This window comes from Trichomonas vaginalis, chromosome IV (genome assembly GCF_026262505.1).
Source record: "Trichomonas vaginalis G3 chromosome IV, whole genome shotgun sequence".
NCBI lineage: Eukaryota > Parabasalia > Trichomonadida > Trichomonadidae > Trichomonas > Trichomonas vaginalis.
The window spans coordinates 19,001,431-19,020,243 of NC_067206.1; the positions used below are offsets into that span (position 1 = coordinate 19,001,431).

General features: G+C 30.9%; 3 protein-coding genes across 3 annotated transcripts, besides 19 other annotated features; 2 read left to right on the top strand and 1 right to left on the bottom strand.

The window, feature by feature from the left end:
- Positions 1-355: 355 nt before the first annotated feature.
- Positions 356-2,259: a mobile genetic element.
- Positions 877-1,136: a mobile genetic element.
- Positions 1,467-1,540: a mobile genetic element.
- A 562-nt stretch (positions 2,260-2,821) lies between the features above and the next one.
- TVAGG3_0125430 (uncharacterized protein) lies at positions 2,822-3,043 on the top strand (the record flags this gene model as incomplete). Its single annotated transcript, XM_001316966.1, has 1 exon — positions 2,822-3,043. One exon carries the CDS (start codon positions 2,822-2,824, stop codon positions 3,041-3,043), a length of 222 nt encoding a protein of 73 aa, XP_001317001.1.
- Positions 3,044-4,365: 1,322 nt separating this feature from the next.
- Positions 4,366-4,394: a mobile genetic element.
- Positions 4,366-4,394: a terminal%2Cinverted (terminal inverted repeat of ISTv1 transposon ID:TVAGG3_0125440).
- Positions 4,395-6,379: 1,985 nt separating this feature from the next.
- Positions 6,380-6,428: a mobile genetic element.
- Positions 6,380-6,428: a terminal%2Cinverted (terminal inverted repeat of ISTv2 transposon ID:TVAGG3_0125450).
- A 1,344-nt stretch (positions 6,429-7,772) lies between these two features.
- Positions 7,773-7,809: a mobile genetic element.
- Positions 7,773-7,809: a terminal%2Cinverted (terminal inverted repeat of Banshee-A3 transposon ID:TVAGG3_0125460).
- A 21-nt stretch (positions 7,810-7,830) lies between these two features.
- Positions 7,831-7,896: a mobile genetic element.
- A 24-nt stretch (positions 7,897-7,920) lies between these two features.
- Positions 7,921-8,792: a mobile genetic element.
- Positions 8,793-9,714: 922 nt separating this feature from the next.
- Positions 9,715-9,811: a mobile genetic element.
- A 1,035-nt stretch (positions 9,812-10,846) lies between these two features.
- Positions 10,847-11,624: a mobile genetic element.
- Positions 11,625-12,681: 1,057 nt separating this feature from the next.
- Positions 12,682-12,709: a terminal%2Cinverted (terminal inverted repeat of MuDR-4N1_TV transposon ID:TVAGG3_0125510).
- Positions 12,682-13,332: a mobile genetic element.
- Positions 13,299-13,332: a terminal%2Cinverted (terminal inverted repeat of MuDR-4N1_TV transposon ID:TVAGG3_0125510).
- A 27-nt stretch (positions 13,333-13,359) lies between these two features.
- Positions 13,360-13,387: a terminal%2Cinverted (terminal inverted repeat of MuDR-2_TvMULE3 transposon ID:TVAGG3_0125520).
- Positions 13,360-16,555: a mobile genetic element.
- TVAGG3_0125530 (zinc ion binding protein family) lies at positions 15,708-16,391 on the top strand (the record flags this gene model as incomplete). The annotated part of the gene is made up of 1 exon (XM_001292904.1): positions 15,708-16,391. One exon carries the CDS (start codon positions 15,708-15,710, stop codon positions 16,389-16,391), a length of 684 nt encoding a protein of 227 aa, XP_001292905.1.
- Positions 16,522-16,555: a terminal%2Cinverted (terminal inverted repeat of MuDR-2_TvMULE3 transposon ID:TVAGG3_0125520).
- Positions 16,556-17,802: 1,247 nt separating this feature from the next.
- TVAGG3_0125540 (uncharacterized protein) lies at positions 17,803-18,006 on the bottom strand (the record flags this gene model as incomplete). The annotated part of the gene is made up of 1 exon (XM_051223742.1): positions 17,803-18,006. One exon carries the CDS (start codon positions 18,004-18,006, stop codon positions 17,803-17,805), a length of 204 nt encoding a protein of 67 aa, XP_051108728.1.
- Between the last annotated feature and the right edge of the window lie 807 nt (positions 18,007-18,813).

Genomic DNA, 18,813 nt, shown 5'->3' on the forward strand with positions numbered 1-18,813 from the left:
AGTAATCATATATTTGGCTGTGCAATATATGGTGACAGAGAAGGTAATGTTGTCATATATTCTGATCCGAATCCTCGTTTTTCTTCTTTAATTACAAAAACATCTTTGAACACAGGATACCCCATAACTGGTTTTTTTTAAGAAATGATAAATAATTTATCTATGTATTCCACGATTTCAGGCGAATTAGGTGCAATTTTAGAAATCAACAACGAACAACATAAAATGGAAGCAGAATTTCTTAAGAAGATTGAATTGACGTCGGGAATATAGACTGGAACCAGAAAAATAGACTTGAACCAAAACATATTGAGAGGGAAAAAATCTTCGAAACTTTGTTAATTTTACTCATTGCTAGGGCTGTACAAAATCGAGAAAAACATTGCCGTGCGGTAATATAGGGTCAAAAAAATCGCGCCTCGGCGGCTCTGCCGCCGCCTCGGCACTATTAAGTGCGCATTATATTTAATATGTCCTTCTTTTTCTTCTTCTTTTCCTTTCCTTCTTCCTCTCCTTCCTCTTCTTTCCTTCTCCTTCTCTTTTTACAACAACGTCGAAGATCTTCGAATTTGATTGTTGGAAAAGCATCTATTTCAGATAAAGGATGCCTTTCTCACAGTCAACATACGAGAGTCCTGGCTGAAACGTTCTCAAAAAGCCTGAGATGGTAATTCTCTGATCACTCATAGCTGGGAAGGTAGTCATTGGTGACAATACCTGTCTTTATGCATGCACGCTTTCATGTATATGGGTTTACACTATCAATTCGCAAAGTTGTTCCGAATTCTTCCAAAATGGAAGGACCCGAAACAACTTTGCTTGTTAACGATACAGACGCATTACTTTGCATTGATACTGTGCTGAGTTGTGTAGAAAGTTTGATTAGAGTTGTTTTGTTCTGGTATCTCTCATCTTCTGATGAGAGAAATCAAAGCAACACAACTCTAATGAATTTGTTTTCACTCATTTGTATGTAGGTTTTTAGTTCGATTGGAGCTGCTTCATAATGAGATCTCTCATCAATTGATGAGGGAGATCATAACAAAGCAGCTCTAATGTATATGCTCGTATTAACCGGGTTGTAATGCGTTGTAACGTCAGCTTGTAGTTCGTTTGGGGCCACTTCACATTGAGATGAGAAGAAATGATTAAAGGACTCTGAAAGGCTTTGGCCGTTGATGTTGTAATCGCATTACTTGGAACTAGCTGGATGCTAAGCTGTGTAGAATGTTCGATTAGAGCTGTTTTGATATGATTTTTCTCATCATAAGATTGGAGGAATCATAGCAAAACAACTCTAATGGGTTTACCATCATCTACTTGTATGTAGATGTTTGGGAAATTGTCTTGTTAATCGATTTTCGAGATGACTTTCAAATGCTATAATCAAATGACAAACAAGTCTAAGATTTCTCGACAATACATCAAATCATGATGTTTGTAAGTGCGATGAGATTAGAGTTTTTGAAGGAATGACAAGAGAAGTAGGGAAGCTCGGCATTCGCCGAGCAAATTAAAAATTAACGTATGGATTAAATTTTAAGAGGAATTCAATTTTAATTACGGGTTGTTCAAATATTGATTAATATAAATTTATTAATAAGAATAAACAATTTTTGTTTTGAATTTATTCAATTTATAGCTTTACATATAGTTTCAAAATTGTACAACTATGATTATTTCAACAAAAAATATCTTACTTTTTCACTTCACTTTCACCCTCACTTTTTCCGTAATTCAAATTTCAACATTATGTATTTTAATTCCTTATAGTATTTTTAACATAATTAATCAAATAATAATTGGAAGTTCTGAACTCACTTTTTCCGTAATTCAAAATCAAAAATATGAATAATATATCTATTTATTATATACTAATGCTATTTTCAACTAGAAGTGAGGTACGGTAATCTTACGGATTCCCGGAACTCAATTTTACGGAAAAAGTGCAGTAAACTACTCAATTTACGGAAAAAGTGTCGTAAACTATTGATGTGGCGGTAAAATCACATTAATTCACGGAAAGCTATATGCGAAAATTTGAAATTATACAAAATCGAGCGAAACACTTTTAAATAGGTTGTTCTCGTATTTAAAATACTATTCCCAAATTTATTGTCGTCAGAATATTTCCAAATTTTTGCCGATTTACAAAAAATGATTTACAAAGCATATTTTTTAATCTAAAAAATTCCTAAAAAAGGAATCGGTGTGCGGAAACCTCGGTAAATTACCACGGTTCCCGTTGGGACTGCCATACTCATTGCTATATGATAATCAGATTTTGATTTTGGTTCCCATATTCAACATTTTTTTAAGAGCACCACGTTAAAATAAAAAAATTGTAAAAGTCGTATTTTTGATAATTGATAGATAAGTAATCAAATTACTTTGAGATCTCAAGCAAATCTGCAATGTCGCAACGTGAACTGAAGATCGGATAATATTTTTCTTGATTTTTTTATATTTGAAATTTTCCTATGATAAAAGTCAAAAATATCTAATAAAAAATCAACAATTATCTTTTATTTTTAATAAGTAATTAACTAAAAATTATATCAAGCTTTAGAAATGGGTTTTAAAAATTTGGATTTTTTTTAAAAAATCACTTCATTTCCTTTTGAATCACTTAATTAACTTCGACAAGTTTTCCCTACTTCAAAAATTTATTGTGGAGAAAAGATTAGAAGTAGAGGATGGGAAACACACAACATACAGAAGAATTAAAGATGCTTTCTTCGAAAAAAATACAGAATTAGGTTTTACTCAGTTTACAAAGATTTCAAACAAAAATATAATAAAGGCTTTAGCAAGAGCTTCCATGGGCCTTGTTTGGGACCTTGGAATGAAAGGAGGAATCGATTCTTATTTAGTCGATCAGGATATTAGTAAATTGAAAGCAGAGATTCATCAATTACACGAAGAAGGCGAAATGCTCGATAGAATTGAAATTGCGTCTCTTGCTTTCAGTATAAAAGTTGCGAGATATTCAGAAGCAGTACAGTTTCTCAATGCCATTGAATGTCCTTCTCTAATTGCATGAGCTGAATCATTCGAAGTTGAAGAACCAACACACCAATGGGTGAGTAACTTTTTGAAAACAAATAAGATTCCTTATATAAAAAGTGCGGGATATCAGCCCAGAAAGATATACTGCTTGTCCTCGCAATAAAGTTATAACCTACCATCAATCAATTGCTCAGCTAATTGCACAACATCCACGTTCTCTTACTTTTAATATGGATGAATTTATGATTTCAGCATTAAAGGCTAAAAATGCTGCAATTCCTGATGCAGTGAAGCAAGCAATATCAAAAGGTTTGCCCGATCTGCCACACATTACGGCAATGTGTTGTTGCAGTTTAGACGGGGTTTCGGTACCCCCTCTTATCGTTCTCCCCGATCTAATATATCTTCCCCCTGAATTGGAGGAATTCTCAGATTCAGGAGAACTCTTCTTTGCGTCGAGCAGCAAAGGTTGGATCACTCGCAAAATCTTCCTTATTTTGATGATCCATTTTTGTTTGTTTGAAAGTTGATTAAGATCTAATCTTCATTACAGCCTTCGCTATAGAAGTATTTTCCTCCTTGTTGACGGCCACTTATCACGTGAATGCTCAATTGCATTAAGACTTTTGAAAAACTTCAATGTGAGGTTCTATGTTTTCCCGTCACACTGTACACATGTCTATCAGCCGTTCGATGTTGGACTCGCTGGTGTATTGAGAAGGAAATTCACTAAGTATTATCGTGATAACTTGATTGACATAGAAGAAACTGTCATAAGACGAAATGGTGGAAGTGAGGTGAAGTCAAAAACTGACACATATTTGGCCGGCTAAATTCCCTTTTAGTTTACATGTCAAAATTACAATAAATTAATTATTTTGCTTAGCAATTAGCTATGTATTAAAACTAAAATTATTACTATTCAATTCTTTACATTCAAATATTAAACAATTCAAATTTAATAACAAAGATATTACAATAAATAAAAAAATGATTAAAAATGTCCCTGAAAATTTTCTGAAAGCTATCTCGTGTTTAGGTCTCAATTTTTTTAGAAATAGAAAAAGATTGGATTTAACTTTCAAACATTATATATAGTTTTGTATATGGAAGCCTTTAAATACAAGTTAATGATATGGAGTTGTATTGCGAGGAAGAGGGAATCAAAGAAATTGACGAAGTTCCAGAATTTTATTCAACAATTCTTAATCAATTAACAAAAACTATACCGAAACTTATCTTACCATCCAAATCAAATCACATTACATACGGAATAAACATTTAATCTTTTACCATTAAAATTATATTTATACGTTATTTGATTTTTTTACGTCTAAGTTGAATAGGATAATAGCCGAAGATATAAAGTAACTATAGTTTACAAGCTAAGGAACAAATCAGCATTGAAACTAAAAAATGCTGAAATATTATAATAAATTGAAGAAATACTGTGATAGAATACCTAGTTATACTAGATACTATTATAATATGAATTCATTTGTATTGAATATCGATAATAAAAAATCGATGAAATATTAAAATGAGAATAAATTAATAATGAGATTATAAATTAGAATTATTTCTCTTTTATTTAAAATAAAAACTTAGTTCTATTTAAATTCGATAAAGAAGTACGAAAAAGTTGTATTATACGTATGATGTTGCCCGATGTTTGGTAACACTATTGTAGAATATAAGCATATATGATAGAAAAGCATATATGATAGAAAAGCAATATGCTTAATATCGAGTAATTCTAATTTTTTACGAAATTATTCAAATACGTTATTTTTTAAAATAAAAAGATAAGCATACCATTATGCAGTAGTTTGCGCACATATACTATGCTGATGAAAGTTGGTCTCTAATTCGAAACTTGAGTCTGTCAAATTGACGTTCAAGTATTAAAAAGTTGTATTATACGTATGATGTTGCCCGATGTTTGGTAACACTATTGTAGAATATAAGCATATATGATAGAAAAGCATATATGATAGAAAAGCAATATGCTTAATATCGAGTAATTCTAATTTTTTACGAAATTATTCAAATACGTTATTTTTTAGTTTCAATGCTGATTTGTTCCTTAGCTTGTAAACTATAGTTACTTTATAGCTTCGGCTATTATCCTATTCAACTTAGACGTAAAAAAATCAAATAACGTATAAATATAATTTTAATGGTAAAAGATTAAATGTTTATTCCGTATTTAATGTTGTTGCATGCTAAGATCAGTCATAATGTAAACCTCTCAATTTTATTGTCGTGGGAAGTATCTCAATTCCTTCAAAAAAATTGAAAAACTATTTAATTTTAAAAATATAATACTTTTAATTAGTTAATTAATTGGAGATATTTTTAAAAAATCACTTTTGATAATACTTTTGAGAACTTTAATTAAAAAAATATATTCAAAAATATCCAGGATATCAAGAGGGAATTGTTCCTTATGAGGTATATAGTTATGATGTATACCTCATAAGGAACAATTCCCTCCTTAAAACGAGAAAACTTGTTCGAAATTGTTTATCATTTCGAACAAGTTTTCTCGTTTTTAATAAGAAACTAAAGGCTATGAGGCACTGATTATATATTAGTGCCTCACAGCCTTTAGTTTCTAATAGATAGCTGGGAAACTTTCTCCAAATGATAAGTTATTCAGAGAAAGTTTCCCAGCTATCAAGAGGGAATTGTTCCTTATGAGGTATATAGTTATAATGTATACCTCATAAGGAACAATTCCCTCCTTGAAATCGTAGGCATTTTTATACTTATTACTCCACCATTCAAAATCATATTCCTCTGAAAAGTTATTTTATTAAAAATTTAGAATTTTAATAAATATAGAGTTTGAATTTCATACAATACCTATATATTTTCAATAATGGAATTTGAAAACCATTCTCAAAAGTTCTCAGAAAACCTTTTTTTCATTAATTTTAAGAAATCTGAGTATTAAATTAAGTGATAAATTCGTTTGACACTACTTTAATTTTTAAATTCAAAAAATTATATGTGCTTCTTAAAATGACTCAAAAAATTTTATTATAAAATAATATATAATATTAAAAATCCCACAACATTTTTTACTTTACATAATCGTACTTCCTCGACGATTAATTTCCACTCAATTTCTATCGTTGACCGAACTTAGCATGCAACAATGTGATTTGATTTGGATGGTAAGATAAGTTTCGGTATAGTTTTTGTTAATTGATTAAGAATTGTTGAATAAAATTCTGGAACTTCGTCAATTTCTTTGATTCCTTCTTGAAGCGTTGAAATTTCTTATTGACTCTCTTTTTATAACTTTTGAAAGAAACCGTAAAAATTGTGAAACATGCTTTTTAATAAAAAACAATTTTGATGAAAACCATAAATTAATTTAAAATTGAAATAATTTTTTGAAATCTATGATATTGAATAAAAAAATTTATAGTGTAGATATTGATATAGATATAGATGTTAATTTTAATATGATATTTGATAAAATTTTTTTATCAAAACATACTGATAATAGGTTGACATGTAATATGATATTTTGCCTTGTAAATATATTTGGTCGGCAAAATAACCTAATTACTCTTATTTTGAGTTCACTTCCACCATTTCGTCTTATGATAATATTGAATTTTTGGAACTTTTGATAGAGCACGTTTTTAAATATTAATTAAAGTAAATGTATATTTTGTAAAGATTCTTTTTAATAAAAAAATAAAATTTTGAAGAAGAACACAAAATCTTCTGAAAAATAATATCACATAAACTCATATTATTTTCTAATATATAACTATTTTATATAAAAATCAAATTCAATGATCTTAAAAGCGAAGGATAAACCTCAAAATTTACGAATATAATGAGTGGTAATATAATGCTTATCTATCATAAAACCATATGAAATATCAATTTTTGCTTTACGCCTAATTTTTGACGACAATTAGCAAAAAATGTTAAATGTTAACACTCAGTCCATTTGAATATGAAAAATAAAATTGACTTTGATTAAATGTTTTTATTTATCATGCAATTCTTCTTGCGACCAAAGATTTGAATAAAATTTCAAAAAATAAGATAGCTTAAAAATAATATACGGTAGTGTTTACTAATAGATGAATAGTATATAAATTCTATTAAAATGGATTTGATCCAAAAAATATATAAAATTTGATCATAAATAAAATCGTTTTAAATTACTTCTTCATTTAAATTATAACAATTATTTTTGGTTTTATATTTTTTTGGATCAAATCCATTTTAATAGAATTTATATACTATTCATCTATTAGTAAACACTACCGTATATTATTTTTTAAGCTATCTTATTTTTTGAAATTTTATTCAAATCTTTGGTCGCAAGAAGAATTGCATGATAAATAAAACATTTAATCAAAGTCAATTTTATTTTTCATATTCAAATGGACTGAGTGTTAACATTTAACATTTTTTGCTAATTGTCGTCAAAAATTAGGCGTAAAGCAAAAATTGATATTTCATATGGTTTTATGATAGATAAGCATTATATTCCCACTCATTATATTCGTAAATTTTGAGGTTTATCCTTCGCTTTTAAGATCATTGAATTTGATTTTTATATAAAATAGTTATATATTAGAAAATAATATGAGTTTATGTGATATTATTTTTCAGAAGATTTCATTCTATATGCCTATGAAAAGTACTCTCAAAACTAACTTTTCCTAATTATGCTTAGTATTATTTCATTTTTCTCATTCAATTTAGAATTTACAAATGTCAAAAAATTGAGAGCTGTTACTTTTGATGAATTTCTGTTTATTACAGTAATAGTGTAATATGGATTGTTATATACGAAAACGATAAAAACAGTTTGACAGAAAAGTGACAACTTTACGTGTCAAAAATAGAAAAAGTGATATTTTATTCGTAATATTAAAATGAATCATCATAATCTTCTTCATAAGGGTCTTCATAATCTTCTTGATATTCTTCTTCATAATTTACTTCGTATTCTTCTTCTTCATTACTATCTTCTTCTATTTCAACCGGATTCGCCTTATTTTCTTCTTCTTCAACTTCCTCGCCTTCTTTTTCCCATTCATCTTCTTCGATTCCTTGGATCTCTGGCATCTCATTGGCCATAAGTGAACCTGGAAGAAAATCTTGAGAGACTCCATCCACAATCCATTTTGCCGGCATTCCCCTCTTCCAAATTGGAAGTTTCTTCCACATTTCAGATGGGCTATAGTGAATTTGTTTTCCATTCACATAATGAGTTGGTAATGCTAGATGAGGTTTAGCATTATAGTACTCAACCCATTGTTGAATCTTTGCCCATGACAACTCTCTGCTCTCTATGTTAGGCCACAAGCGCTCGATTTTCCCATTTTGGTATGGGCAATGGGGGACAATATATACATTATTGATCCCCCGAACCCTCATAGCCTTTACGAACTCGCCTTTATTCTCGCCGCCATTATCGGACCAAATTGTATGTGGTGGTCCATAACGGGCTATTGCTCTCTTAATTACTTTCACTGTTTGGCTAGCATGTTTTGACGAAAGATGCTGCCATTCTATGATGAGCCTTGTGCAGTCATCAATCACAGCATAAAGAATCTGACTTCTCTTTTTGCCAAGAAAGTGGATATCAACGTGCCATATTTGGTTAGGAAAGGCAGCTAAGTATCTTGTCTTTCCTTTTGGCCGATAGGGTCCCCTTGGACGTGCCAAGCCCAGCTCTCTAAAAGCTCTTTCTACCATATGTCTTGAGGGGGATGTGGAAGAGGGTTTGTAAGATATTTGTATTGCACGAAAACTCGGTTGACTTCACTTATCATGAAAACATTTTTTTCGCAATATTTCATATTTATTTATGCATTTTGAATTATGTTAAATACAATTATTTTAGTTAAATATGTAGGCATGTATATTTTTTGGTATTCGAGTGAATATAATTTCGATTTGACTACTTATAATCGATTAAATATAATTGTATTTGGTTCGGTTAAAATATTTTCATTTGATATAGTATAAGTTACTGAATGTATTCTGCAATATATTAGTACATATATCTAACTGTATAATGAGTTTATCTGCCTTTTATATTTAAAATATTACTTAAATGTCATTGGTTTCAAAAATTAGAAGATGTTTTTGATAAAAGAAAAATAATTTATATAATTATATATTGTTTGATTAAAATTGTGTAGATACAATATCAGCGATTGATCAAATTGTTGACTTGAACGTCACAACTTATTAGAAAGCATATTTTAGTCCAAGATTCAAATATGTATAATCAGATGTTATTTAATTAGTGCATAAAACAAAATATCTAACTTAATTCATCTAATTAAACATGGATTATATTTTGTGATATTCAAGGGCTATATCATAAACATTACCAGATGAAGAAAGACAAAGTTATATTGTAATGTAGCTTATAATTAATCATTTCTTAAATTTGTTCTCTCTATTATTTTTTTCATGGTTTTTATATAATGGTATGATAAGTGAAGTCAACCGAGTTTTCGTGCAATACAGGGTTTGTAAGATATTTAATGTTCCTCAGCTCAGATGGAAATGATAATGGAGACTCTTGAATCATAAGTCTGGAAGGAATTGTGGAAGAAATTTGATTGAGGGGCTTAAAACGTTCAATAGCGGAGAACCATGCTTGGGTAGGCGTTGGCTGTGGAACAATACCCGTCTTCATGTCTAAAAATGTTGTAAACAAAAACGATAAAAACAGTTTGACAGAAAAGTGACACTTTACATGGCAAAAAATAGAGCCTTACTTTTGAGATTGTTGTGCATGAAAAATAGCATGACTTCACTTTTGACAAAAAGTGACACTATTTATGATGGTTTTGTCATTTATTTGTCAGATTTATAAATGGATAATAATGCTGTAAATCAGATATTAATTAAAAATATTTAAGATTTATGTTCGAATTGAAAAGCAAAATGATATTTTTTTAATTGAAAAACGTTAATATCTGATATTTTGAAGTTTTTAATATTTGTTAGTATCTTAAATTATTGAATGCATACGTTTTTTATGTTCTCAATTTTAAAAAAATTGTGAAGAATTTAGTTTTTTGGAGATGGGTGTTTAATATTTGTGAGTGAGAATGCAAGCAGGAGTTTGGTACTTTAAGGTTAGGTTGAGATAGATTTCCCATTATATTATCTGTGAATATATTGTTTGAAAATTCAAGATATAAAAATATATTATCAAAAAATTTTATATTTTTAAATACAATAGGGTGGAAATATAGTACAATGAGATAGCAATGATATAGTTTATAATGGGAGGTAATCTGAAGATAAGTAGCAAATTTTATGCGATTTTGATTGGGAGTTGGAGGGTGTGAGTACTATAGCATGTAATAGTATCTCACACCCTCCAATTCTTCCTATGGCGCCGAAAAATTTTTGGTGAAATGCGACGACATTTCACCAAAAATTTTCGGCGCCATATAGAGAACTATAGTCTGCGAGGTACTGATTCTATCTATGTACCTCGCAGACCATAGTTCTCAGCCAAAATGGCTAATAATTTGAGAGTCTATATGATAATGTAAAAGTTAAAACATTCAAGTATTTAAGTATTTCTTTAAAATATTAAGTTTTTTATTTTTCCAATAAAATTCTAATATCAAATATTTTTATTTAACGATTAATTTTATTTATATTTTTATAGTTTTTTTAAGAAAAAATATTGTTAGGGTTTTATGGATTTTCAATTAATATACAAGATAATTCATGAATGTATATATTTCCAAGTTTTTAAGGATGCAACACTTTACATTTGTAAACTGTCAAAAATGAAGTCACGCTATTTTTCATGCATTACAGCCTTACTTTTGAGATACTTGAGATTGAAACTGAATCTTATGAGGCGGTGATCTTGAATCACTACATCATAAGGTTCAGTTTCATATAAAATTTGTTATTCTTTTGGAATTATTTCTTATAAGATTTTACATCTTTTAGCGGGGAATGTTTGTTATCATGTATATATTATAAATATTTACACGATAACGAACATTCCTCACTAAATTACTGAGAAACTTTGAGAAAATGTCGAACAATTTCCTCAAAGTTTCTCAGATTTATATAGATAACTAGAGTCCCCTAGGCACTGATTCTGGTTCAGTACCTAGGAGGCTCTAGTTCTCTAACGAACTGATAAAATGTTTTTAAATTTTTGGATATTGCTACCTGTGAAGCACTGACTTCAAATCAGTACCTCACAGGTAGCAATTACATTGAAATATGGGAGAAACTTTGTCCGAATGTTAAACTATTCGGACAAAGTTTCTCCCATTTGTAGTGGAGATGGAAGGCTTTGAGGTATATTATATTAATATATACCCCAAAGCCTTCCATCTCCACTTGAAAGTGTCCAAACTTTGGGTTAATACTTTGCAATTAATCCAAAGTTTGGACACTTTCTAGAAGGAATTGGAGGCTATGAGATACTGATGAAATGTCAGTAACTCATGGCCTCCAATTCCTTCCTAAAACTGATCAAAGTGGACCTTACATGCATTTAAAATTTGACATATAAAGTCCACTTTTTGTCAGCGGGGATTTGACTCCGTCAAATCCCTTTTTCGTTTACGAGAAAAATGCCTCAAAATGAGATTTGGCATATTCGATATCTTTATTTATTTGGTTATAGGCGGAGATTATTCCAAGATGGCCATGCTGCTCAATTAGGTTTCTAATAGTTACCTTAAGATCTTTTGGTACATTAACTTTGGGTCTCCCGCGCTTAAAGGGAATAGACACAGATGGGTGAGGCTGAGGCTGAGTATTGGCAGAGAGCTGTTGTTGTGGGGGAGTGTTGGCAGAGAGCTGGCGCTGAAGAGGGGTGTTGTCAGAGAGCTGTCGTTGTGGGGGAGTGTTGGCAGAGAGTTGTTGCTGTGCCGAGGTGTTGGCAAAGAGTTGGCGTTGAAGATGAGTGTTGGCAGAGAGTTGTTGCTGTGGAAGAGAGTTGGCCGAGAGCTGGAGTTGTGTCTGGGTGTTGGCAGAGAGTTGTTGCTGTGGAAGAGAGTTGGCCGAGAGCTGGAGTTGTGTCTGGGTGTTGGCAGAGAGTTGTTGCTGTGGAAGAGTGCTGGCAGAGAGTTGTGGCTGTGGGGGAGTGTTGGTAGTGCTGGCTGATGAAAGCTGGCGTTGTAGAGGAGTGCTGGCTGATGAGGGTTCTTCCTGTATACGAGAGTCGTTTGAACTTTGTAATATCAAATAATCGGTAAGGAGAGTGTCATCTCTGTGTTTCAAAATGGATGAACACTCGTAGAGTCGATTATTATATTTAATGTAGAAAGTAGTAAACTCTTGAAGTTTGTATGTATGATGTAAGTACTCTTCAATAGTAATTAGTCTATTACATAAGAGAGTTTTGTAAAATGTTATCTTGTTAATTGATGAACGAATAGTGTTGTTGACTAATGGAACATTTGTGAGAACAATGGCTAACGGTGTGCGCCTTTGAATCTGTGCTAGAGCTGTTTCAAGCCAAGCTGAATCAACTAAGGTGTACAAATTCATTTTAAACAAATTTGAAATGAAATAATTTGTGAGAATTTGAGAATAATTTAATTATTTGAGAAGTCTATATTGAAAAAATATTCTTAACAAAATTAATTTAAATGGTTCAGAAAATAAAAAATTAAAATTAAAAGTGCGGGACAAATTTGTCAAGTCTCACCTTTTTAATAACCTTAAATTACGCTTTTCTAATTTTTTTAAAAAATAACTTTAAATCATATTTGAAGAAATTATGTCTATGATATATGTTTTATGCTAGAATCTTGGAGTTTTCATGCACTACACAAGAGCTCCAAGGTTCCAAGAGTGAATGCTCAATAGCAATTATAGAGATGTACCTTTTCAAAATGACTTTTACTGATTAAATTTAATCAATAGAAGACATTTTGAAAAGGTACCTCTACAATTAGATATACAAGAGATTCAAAGCTTCATTTCAGATAGATTTGAAACTTTGAAACTCTTGGTAGATTTTGAGTGAATGCTGACAATCATCTTTGAGAAGGTTTTCTTTAAGAAAACCTTCTCAAAGAGGTTTCTCAGGAGCCCTGAGGCTCCCTTTCGTAATGATTGGGAGCCTTGGGGCTCCTGAGACGAAGAATGGCTTCGCCGAATCTTTGATCAGCAGAGGCCAAATGAAAAGGCCTCTGCTGATGGATTCTCAGGAGCCCTGAGGCTCCCTTTCGTAATGATTGGGAGCCTTGGGGCTCCTGCAGCAGCGTATCGCTCCGCTCCATTAATTTTTTTTAAAAAAGTGCCGTGTGGCAAATTTGTCCTGTTCCCTAAAATTAATGGAAAAAACATGATTATGAAACAATAAGAATTACCGAAAAAGTGACAAAACATCAAAAACAGGGAGGGGGTCTCAATTTTTATTACTTATATTATTTTACAATATTTATATAAATACTCTTTATAATATATTTTACTATAAAATTATACCTCAAATTCAAATATTTAAAATATTATTTACATAATTATCTCAAAATTATATTTTTATATATTATTTTTCATATGTATAAATCATATAATCTATATCTATGCAAATCTCATCTAAAATTTTTTGAAACAAACCGCTACCATTTTATAATGTTCCATCTTAAATTCATCATAAATTCTGGTACATGTTAGTACCAGAGTCTTCAAATCTCAAACACTCTGGTACCAACATGTACTAGACGCGAGTTTCCAATGCCCTCGTACGATTTTCTATTAAGATCTTCTTGAATGAGAAGGTCTTCATAGAAACTCGTACGAGGGCTTCTCTTTTAAATACTCTGGTACCTGCTGGTATCGGAGTCGACTTTACAGCCCTTTCCCCAATTTTGAAGCTGGGGAAAGTTTTCAAGCAATGAAAGGGAAGCTCTCGCTATGAGGTGAAAATCTAGAATTTTTACCTCATAGCGAGTAATCCTTTGTTAATTGCTTGAAAACTTTCTTCAAATTATCAAAATTTCGAGGAAAGTTTCCTTGCTTCAAAGTAGAGATGGAGCCCTTTGAGCCACTGCATATAGGTCAGTGACTCAAAATACTCCATCTCTACTAGAAATCGCCAAAATTTGGGTCGCAATCTTTGAAATGCGACGCAAGTTTTGGCAATTTCGCGAGGGACTTGCTCCATTTGGTGCATAGATTCACACTCTATGCACCAGATGGAACAATTCTTTCGCTGACAGCGGGAAACTTTGTCTGAATAGTTTAACATTCAGACAAAGTTTTCCGCTGTCAGAGAGGGAATGGAAGGGTAAGAGGTATATATTCATAATGTATATCTCTTACTCTTCCATTCCCTCAAGAAAGTTCAAAAACTTGGGTGCAATCAGAACTGATTGCACCCAAGTTTTTGAATTTTGTATAAGGAATTGTTGGCTATGATGTACTGATCATGAATCAGTACATCATAGCCAACAATTCTACCTTTTAACCAAAGATAATTGATTCGTATGTAAAATATTAAGCTAAAATTTCTCTTTCTTTTAGTACACATTCTTCCATTTCGTGTACATGTATCATATATTAAGTACTAGTTATCTATTCTATATCCTTTATCCCAATTTAGATACTCAAAGATAATTCTTTTTCAGAAGAAAAAAAATATTTTCTATTAAACCGTTATTTTTTCAATGTGAGTTTTCAATTTTATTTTTCCTTTTTGCTGCTCAATGCAACATCCTCCACCCGATCCTCCATGCGAGGTTGATCAAGCCATAGGATATTTAGAATATTCTCGTTTTGTTATAGCTGCAGAGCTGCATGGTAACATAAGATTTGTCAAAGACCCACAAAAACTATCAATTGGAACAGGAGTATTAATCTACCACCGATGCGAATACGAAGGCTGCCCAGCAGGCTTTAAATTTATTAAAAATTTCGACAATTACATTTTTAAATCTGCAAACTTAACTCATATTCACTCAGGACCACCACCACAACATAAAAATACACCTACAAGTGGTACTTACCGTGCTTGGATTAAAAAATTTCTCATGAATCACGGAAGTCCACTTAATGCAACACAAGAAGTCAACAAAACGCTTGAAATACCTAAAGATCATACTTGTATTCACATGACTATGAAACAAACTGCAATCAATCAATTGAAATATTATTTACAACAAAAAGATCTTATGAGATCTTTACCAGACATATCTTTAAATCAATTTCAATCTTTACAAAACTATGTTAATCAATGGGAAGATCAACATGATGACCTTATTTATTTTGACATTCAAGGTGAAGATACTGATTTTCCAGACAAATTGGTTTTTATTTACTCTGATAATGATATGATCTCTCAAATTCATGAAAAACCACCAATTTATCACTTAGACTCTACGTTTAAATTAATTATTCATGGATTTCCTTTTTATGTATTAGCTACCAAATTTGCTAATACTCATTCTATCCCTTTGTGTTATTTTATAATATATCCAGATAATAGTGAAAATATTTCTTTTTGCTTAAGTAAATATTTTGAAACAACTCACACAGAACCTGAATTTATCATGTCTGACTGTGCACTAAACATTTTCAACGGGATTAGGAATTCATTTCCGGAGTGCAATATCTTTTGGTGCGCGCTACATGTAATACGCGCACTTAAAAAGAATCTCTCAAAGATAAATGATGAAGAGATTAGATCAGAAGTCGAAAAATTTATGAACATTTTATGTTATTATCGTGATTGCACAGAAGAAGATGCTGCAAAAATGTATAAAGAGCACATTATTGATAAAATTCAAGATCAATTGGAATTTAATCAATACTTTACACGTCAGTGGGACATTCATAAACAACAGTGGATAGCCGCTGCCAGACCAAATGGATTAACCGTTGTGAATAACGTTTCTGAATCTTTATTTAAAAAGATAAAATATCACAATTTTGGCTGCGTTAAAAATCAAAGAATTGATGTTTTTGTCAAAAATCTTTTAGAAGAAGTTGCACCCAATTACTTTTATCGTATTAAAAACGATTTACTTCAAACAGGTTTTATTCCTTCAATTAGAATTCGCGAGCCTCGATTGACAGATTATAAAACAAAATTGAAAAGAGAAGTTCAATCACGTTTATACCAAGTATTAAATTTTGTTCAGAATCAAGAAGCCAATTTGAATCCATTAAGATTTTTATTGGAAAATGCTGAAGAAAAGCTTTCTCAAATAAATGAGAAGATACAAAATTCAATTACATATTTAAGATCGTTTGAAATTCCAAATGAATTGTTAGATACGTATATGTTAGAAATTAATGAATTTTGTTATAATTCTCCAGGTTATATTTTAGAACATTTCGAAGAATTTTTGGAGGATTTCAAAGAAAAGAATAATTTAATAGACTAAAAAATTTATTATTTTTATTTATTGTGAATTTTAAATTGTCACTTTTTAAGTGTTACTCCCTATTGAAAGTGTCACTTTTGGGTGTCACTTTTCGGAAATTCTTATATACTCCGCTCCATTAATTTTTTTAAAAAAGTGCCGTGTGGCAAATTTGTCCTGTTCCCTAAAATTAATGGAAAAAACATGATTATGAATAATTAACAATAATAAATATCATGGTTTTGGATTATTTAAACAGCTATAAAAGAACGAATTTTACAAATTACGATAAAAAATTATTGAAAAATAATGAAGAGGATAAGGATTTGAATCGAAAATTAAAAGGATGATTATGTGTCAAATTAAATTAAAATAAAAATTTTAGAAGATTTAGACAAGAAATAGTGCAAAGAATTAGAATTAACATAAAAATCGAAAATTTAATAAAGGAGAGATAAAATTATTGTAGTATTCAATTGAAAAATTTTATAAATAAGGAATATTGGTAAACAAATAAGTTTCATCTAAAAAAGGAAAATAAAAATATAAAAATTGAAATAAAAACAGAAATATAAAATATTTTTAAAATGCAAAAAAGTTTCATACTAATCGTTTTTGTATAATATTTATCATTGAAAGATTATTGAAAGATATTTTGAAAGAAATCGAAAGAGTTAAGAAATATTGAGAAGAAGGACAATTGAATGAATTTTTGGCCGATTGTGCTATGCAAAGTTGATGATAATTGCAGGAAATTTTGAGATTTTCGAGGTTTTGGAGGGTGTGAGTACTATTATATGTAATAGTATCTTACACCCTCCAATTCATCCTATGGCGTCGAGAAAATTTTGGTGAAATGTCGTCGCATTTCACCAAAATTTCTCGGCGCCATATAGAGAACTAGAGTCTGCGAGGTACTGATTCTATCTATGTACCTCACAGACCCTAGTTCTCAGCCAAAATGGCTAAAATTGCTCGCAATTGTTTGCCATGTAAACGGTCACTTTTTGAAGAGATTTGACATTCTGTCAAATCTCCTTTTTTCCTATATAAGAATTTTTGACAAAAAATCATGGACGGTGCGTTTAATATATGAGTTGTTTGAGTGTTTATGTTATCTATATGAGGTTAAAAACGTGAAATAATATAAAATGAGTTGTTGATTCTGAGTTTTGAGCGTGGATCAGAAGTCGGAGGCAAGGTTTCGGATACCGCGCTTCAATTCGTTGTAGGAGGCATTGGCATTGAGGAACCTTTCATGCCACATATCAGACTCCCTTCCAAACCTGTATTTTTCGGAACGAAGATCAGCGATCTCTTCTTCTGGTCAAGCCTCGTTTTGAGAAGAGTGATAAACTCACCCTTTGAAGTGAGGTCCTGAGTGGCTTTTAGGAGTTTTACCTTAAGATCTTCGATATGAAGGTTTGACTCCTCAAGAACTTTCAATGCATTCCTCTTTTGGAAGGTAAGGTGAAGCTCTCGAGGTGTAGCATTCGGTCCTTTCCTTACAATCACTAATCTCGGTCTTCTGGCTCTGCGCGGCCAGGAGGATTGTCTCATACACAGAGGACTCTTCTTCAGTCACTTCTGGCTTCTGGTTGACAAGAGTCCTAGCACGAGTTGAGTTGGCGATCATTATAAAAATGTAAACATTAAGTGTCAAATATTTTTTGCCATTTAAACTCTTTTTCCTTCTTATATAGGAAAAAAGGAGATTTGACAGAATGTCAAATCTCTTCAAAAAGTGACCGTTTACATGGCAAACAATTGCGAGCAATTTTAGCCATTTTGGCTGAGAACTAGGGTCTGTGAGGTACATAGATAGAATCAGTACCTCGCAGACTCTAGTTCTCTATATGGCGCCGAGAAATTTTGGTGAAATGCGACGACATTTCACCAAAATTTTCTCGACGCCATAGGATGAATTGGAGGGTGTAAGATACTATTACATATAATAGTACTCACACCCTCCAAAACCTCGAAAATCTCAAAATTTCCTGCAATTATCATCAACTTTGCATAGCACAATCGGCCAAAAATTCATTCAATTGTCCTTCTTCTCAATATTTCTTAACTCTTTCGATTTCTTTCAAAATATCTTTCAATAATCTTTCAATGATAAATATTATACAAAAACGATTAGTATGAAACTTTTTTGCATTTTAAAAATATTTTATATTTCTGTTTTTATTTCAATTTTTATATTTTTATTTTCCTTTTTTAGATGAAACTTATTTGTTTACCAATATTCCTTATTTATAAAATTTTTCAATTGAATACTACAATAATTTTATCTCTCCTTTATTAAATTTTCGATTTTTATGTTAATTCTAATTCTTTGCACTATTTCTTGTCTAAATCTTCTAAAATTTTTATTTTAATTTAATTTGACACATAATCATCCTTTTAATTTTCGATTCAAATCCTTATCCTCTTCATTATT